This window comes from Taurulus bubalis (genome assembly GCF_910589615.1).
Source record: "Taurulus bubalis genome assembly, chromosome: 11".
NCBI classification, from domain to species: domain Eukaryota; kingdom Metazoa; phylum Chordata; class Actinopteri; order Perciformes; family Cottidae; genus Taurulus; species Taurulus bubalis.
Window position 1 is genome coordinate 27,840,619 of NC_136599.1, and position 5,775 is coordinate 27,846,393.

Here is a 5,775-nt window from a genome sequence, read left to right on the forward strand (position 1 = left end):
TCTCTGATGAGTCTCTGATGAGTCCCTCTGCAGCGCTGTCGGAAATGTCCGACAGCGCTGCACATGGAGGGAAGTTTTGTCCCTGCAATCCTTTCTGCAGTCTTTATGACTCTTTGCAGAGTCTTCCTCTCTGCCCGTGTGGTGTTCCCATACCAGACAGTGATGCATGCAGTGAGGATTCTCTCTATCAGTCCTCTGTAGGCCAGGGTGAGAGGGCGATGCTTCAGACCAGCTTTCCTGAGCAGCCTGATGAAGTAAAGCCTTTGCTGGCCTTTTTTCACTGTGGCTGTGGTGTTATGAGTCCAGCTCAGGTCAGATGTAACTTGCAGTCCCAGGAGTCTGTAGCTGTCGGCCCTCTCCCGCTCAGTCCCTTTGATGTTAAGAGGCTGTAGAGGGGGAGGATTCTTCCTGAAGTCCAGGATTATTTCTTTGGTCTTGTCAGTGTTGAGGATGAGGTCATTCTCCTCTCCGTAGGTCAGAGTGTCGTTTATCAGGGTCCTGTACCCAGACTCGTCGTCCCCCTTTATGAGCCCCAGGATGGTGGTGTCATCTGCGTATTTGATGAGGATGGTGTAGTCTTGGGTGGAGACACAGTCATGGGTGTACAGGGTGAAGAGTTTTGGGCTCAGGCAGCAGCCCTGGGGGGATCCTGTGCTGACTGTGAGCTCAGCAGACACCCGTGTTCCCATTCTCACCACCTGTGGTCTTTCTGTCAGGAAGTCCAGAATTCAGTTGCAGGTGGGAGTTGGGACACCAAGGTCTGACAGCTTCTCGATCAGTTTGCCCGGGCGGATAGTGTTGAAGGCAGAACTGTAGTCCAGGAAAAGCATCTTGGCATTCGTTCTGCTGCTTTCCAGGTGTTGCAGAGTGTGGTGTAGAGCTATTGCTACCGCGTCGTCCACTGATCGGTTGGAGCGGTAGGCAAACTGGAGGGGGTCGACGTTGTCCGGGACGGTGTGGTTGATGTGTGTGAGGACTAGTTTTTCTAAGCACTTCATGGCGACTGGTGTGAGTGCCACTGGCCTGAAGTCATTCAGGGTGGGTGTGTCTGGTCTTTTGGGGACTGGTATGATGATGACGGATTTGAAGATACGGGGGACTACAGCCTGGGATAGTGACAGGTTGAAAAAGTCAGTATACACACCAGCTAGCTGTTCCCCACAGGCCTTCAGAACTTTGGGAGGAACTCCATCGGGTCCCACAGCCTTGTGAGGGTTCACCTTCTTCAAAGGCTTCAGTACCTGTGTGTGTCACCTGAAAGGCAATGTCCGTGGGGTCACAGGGGGCTTTTTAGGGTGTGTCTGTGTTCAGCCTGTCGAACCGTCGTAGTTTCGCAGCCGAAGTTCTTCTCTCAAACGGGTCTTGGAGGAGAGATTTGAGAGATTTGTAGTTTGGGTTTAGTTTTCTTGCAAGAGTAGCGCTCTTGCTGGGATGTTCCATTGTAATGTTGTGAAAATGGCGCCGCGAGAGACGCCAAGACGAGAACACGCAAGATGAGAAGAGAGATAGCCGTGAACGCGCACTATGGGGCCAACTGAGAATGGTCCCTCCCGCTGCACGGCGCAGCAGAGTTGCAGTAGCACAGTTGCACTAGCAGAGAAGACAAGCAGGGAAAGCATATATTTTGCGCAGATATCCTATTTTACAAATATTACTGGGTATATTCCATAGCTCAAAAACACAAATATTGACAATTTGTAAAATTTTCTATTTTGCCAGATTCGGCCCTGACTCAGATTCGGCCCTGACTCAGATTCGGCCTGACTCAGATTCGGCCTGACTCAGATTCGGCCCTGACTCAGATTCGGCCCTGACTCAGATTCGGCCCTCAAATTTTTTTTGGACTTGAAAAAATTCACACATGTCCGTCTCCACCTGTTCTACAAAAAAGCCTCTCAGACCCAAAAAGTCCGCCTTTAACTATTTTCCGCCATCTTGGATTTTGTGAAAAACACATTATTGTAGTTAATTCCTAAACGCTTGGTCCGTTTCATACCAAACTTGGTATTTATCATCAATGTGACTGGATCATCAATACTGCATTGGAATTTCTTTGATATCTCATTGCGTTGAGGAGATATCGACCAATCAACCTCTTAGGGGCGTGTCTTGTTTTTAAACACTCATAACATTAAAACTATTGGGACAAACAACTCCAAACTTGGGGTATATGTGCACATCGCATCCCCTAACTTGCAATAAATCAGGCGTCCGATTTGAACGATAGGGGGCGCTACAGTACTTCGGCCAATTTGCCATTTTCGGCCCATTTATGCTAATTTTAGCATATATTTGCATTTACGCCAAATACTACTCCTCCTACAAATTTCATACAATCGACTGAAATTCTATTTTAAAGTGATTTCAAGACCCTCAGGAGTATGGCTTGTGCTCTTTGCGCGTTTTCACTTTTGGGAATTGACGTTTACGGGGACGCAAAGACGCGCCTACTTTGAGCTAACTGCTATATGAGAGAAAGCTGTTGTAACTCCTCCATCCATGATGCTATTACCCCAATACTCCTCATGCATGATACTGGTCCATGCCTGAGGACATGTACATGACAAATGTTCAGATTGTCATAGCGCCACCTACTGGCAAAAGTAAATCAGCCAATCTGCATTCCATTTACAGGCAATTTAAATGACCTTGTATCCACTTCACATAGAGATGCATGTGTATGTTCACATTGGCAAACTCAAGGCCTGCATACATCATTGCTTCACTAAAGACAAGTGATTAAGTTGAATAAATAAATATTTATTTCATATATTTATAATACGGGTAGATGAAATCTACCATTCTCATTGGTTGAAAGTGAGTCATGGGGTGTACTGGTGGCTGAGTGCCATTTATCCTCCGCCCTGCTATAAACCGGCCTGATCAGTAAATCACAATATATTCATAGTAACCTACTAGCACCACCTACTGGCCAAACTAAATGTACCTCTTCACGTACAGAAACATGATGCACAGTATATGTTCACATTGTCGTAGCGCCACCTACTGGCCAAAGGAAACCAGCCAAACAGCATCGGATTTAAATAAAAATGACAGCGCCCAATTGCAAGCTGGGTAACGCTCGCGCACAAAACAAAACAGGAAGAGACAGACCGGAAGACACGCCACACAAACAGCTGTTCGCCGCCCAACGCTGAGACAGTCTTTCCCAGCATGCCTTTCGCCCGTGTAATTTGGAACCATGACGGATGCCAGTGACGCTGAAACCTAAGTAGCTCTACTGCGCTGCCAGGATTAAACTGTAAACATTAATTGCTGTCCCTGCTCTTGTTGAGAGCATGCATGGGTTAGGCCGGTTTCTTTCCGAGGCCAGTTGGCGACCTGCCGGCTGCCCCAAACGTGCCCCTGTTCACAGCTGCTCGCAGCTTTAATTCTGTTTTGAGGATCTAACGAGCAAGTTAGTTTAGTTTATTATTTACTCACAGTAACGTTACATCAGTTTGACGGAGGGAAAGGTTAAGATTCATAACTTAATGTTTTAATTGAACTCTTACTTTGAACTTAAGCGGTGTCTTTTTACCTTTGACCGAATTGATTGCAATATGTGTATCTATATAAATATATAAGTATATATATAAAATACATTTAAAAAATACATATTAATTAATTGTTACTTACTAAATTAATAATTGCATATTAATAAAATATTACATATAATATATATAAAGATAGATATATATATATATATATATATATATATATATTACATATAAAAAATTTAAAAATACATACTAATGAATTGATAAAGCAGGGTATGCTCCAAGGAGATCAATTGCATTAAAAAGGGCTCACATCCCCTCTCTTTACACTTAATAAAATTAAACTGCACCCCTTATATGCAATTATTCAGTGTCCTCCTTTTTGGTGTTATGGATATGGTCATCCTAGTACCAGACGCCATTAGGCTTGTTGGAGATGAGCCAGTTCTGCGCAGAATCGATCGGCAGTGATCGGCGCGCAATGCATGCCGGTTAGATTTGTGTCCGACTTGCTCTGACGTCATGCACACGTGGTCAACGATACTCTCACGAGATCAAGCCGGCAGTCGATTTCAGAGCCAAGCGCCGCAGTAGCTCTCCACCGGCTGCGTGGCCCAGTGCATGATGGGAAACGCCTGTCGCCACACCAGAGAGCTGATTGGCTCTTAGATCTGACAGCAAACACCACGTGTTGAAGAACATCCTTATTTTATGTGTAGTTGTAATACTTAACGCTGGATTGTTGACCATTAGTCTCATGTTTAATCTAAAACACATCTTCTGTGGTTGTTAATACAACATCTTATTTATACAACACACATCAAAACCAGTAGTAATGTATTTCACAGGCAGACATAAAAAGAACAAATGATGCAGCTACACACACATTTCTAAGTAGATAAAACTTCGGAACTAACAGGAAGTCATTTTTTCTGTGACTTCCTGTTCTTCCAGCTCTAACGAACGAGCCCCTTCCTGATGCACTACAGTGCCGGCCTTGGCAGATACTACCTCCAACTGGAGGATGACGTCTCTGCCGCAAAAAATTTCCTCTCCACCATCAGGAGGCACGTTGCGGACCAAGAAGCGAAGAAGGCCACCTGGGCAATGCTGGAGTTCTCAGTCCTTGGCTACATTGGTAAACTATACAAATCCGCCCATCTTCCTCTCTTGGCCTGCTTTCTCTCACTCTTTTACCAGGAAATGCCTTGCGACTGTTTAATGTCTCGTTTCCGAGAGTTGCTAACACAAAATGAACCAATAATTTTCAAACCCTCACTGTTCCAACACATGGGTACTTTCTCCTCGTTCGAAGGGACATACAACAAGCTAAAGGACAAGGACTTTGAGGAGAGGTTATACACCAATCCGTCAGCTGAGGTTTATTCGGATATGTCCACCTACAAGACGCATTACCCCAAACTAGCCTGGGATGTTGAGGGATTTTTCTGGGGACGCTCCCCAGAAAACGGATCTTATCTGACTGCAGTGTTCACGGACCCTGCAGTAGTGACGTGGATATTTCTAGAAACAGGATCAGAAGGCAAAGACCTTTTAGAGTCAGCTCAGGTGGAGATAGGCCGTGACGTGATTACCACAGAGAAAGGGGAGAAGAGTTGTAAAGAGTTCCAGTCAGTTGGGACGTTAGAGAATGGGAGGTTTGAGAAGCAAGAGATGGACAAAAGGTATATCTCTAGCTCTTCTTGTCTAAGGATAAAAGTCACAGCTGGGCAGAAGGAGTGGGTGATCATCAAGAAAATCAGGATCTCAACAAAGCCGAGTACAATTCCACACCAAACCGAGAAGTGAATCTTTTTCTCCCGGCCAGATGAATAATTTGTATTATTTGACCTGTTGGATCTTGTATGCAAGATGAACATGTGACTTTTGTGCCTAGTGAAACATTTTCACTGACGTATCAATAATCCAGTGCCTAGCGAAACTGTGTGAAGGTACTGTGGTACTGAGAAGAAAATGTTTGATTGCTCTTTGGTGAATGGACTGTACTTGTATTTCTCTTTTCTAGTCTTCTGACAACTCAAAGCTCCTTAACACTGCATGTCATCATTCACCCATTCGTACACTGATGGGAGGAGCTACCATGTGTGGCTACCGGACCAAAACGCAACGCAGATTTCGGTGTCTGTGCCGATTGAAATACTTTTTTTTACACTACTCTGATGACTCCGCCCTGGCAGCATTTAACGATAGCCTCTCGTTTGTATAGCTACAGTAGCTAGCTAGCCATCAACCTTTTAACAGAGAAAATACAGAA

General features: G+C 44.9%; 1 protein-coding gene across 1 annotated transcript; it reads left to right on the forward strand.

The window, feature by feature from the left end:
* Positions 1 to 1,074: 1,074 nt before the first annotated feature.
* Positions 1,075 to 5,309, forward strand: LOC306743399 (alpha-1,3-mannosyl-glycoprotein 4-beta-N-acetylglucosaminyltransferase C-like; the record flags this gene model as incomplete). The annotated part of the gene is made up of 2 exons (XM_079225902.1): positions 1,075 to 1,130; positions 4,469 to 5,309. The coding sequence occupies 2 exons, from the start codon at positions 1,075 to 1,077 to the stop codon at positions 5,307 to 5,309; spliced, it is 897 nt and encodes a 298-aa protein (XP_079082028.1).
* Between the last annotated feature and the right edge of the window lie 466 nt (positions 5,310 to 5,775).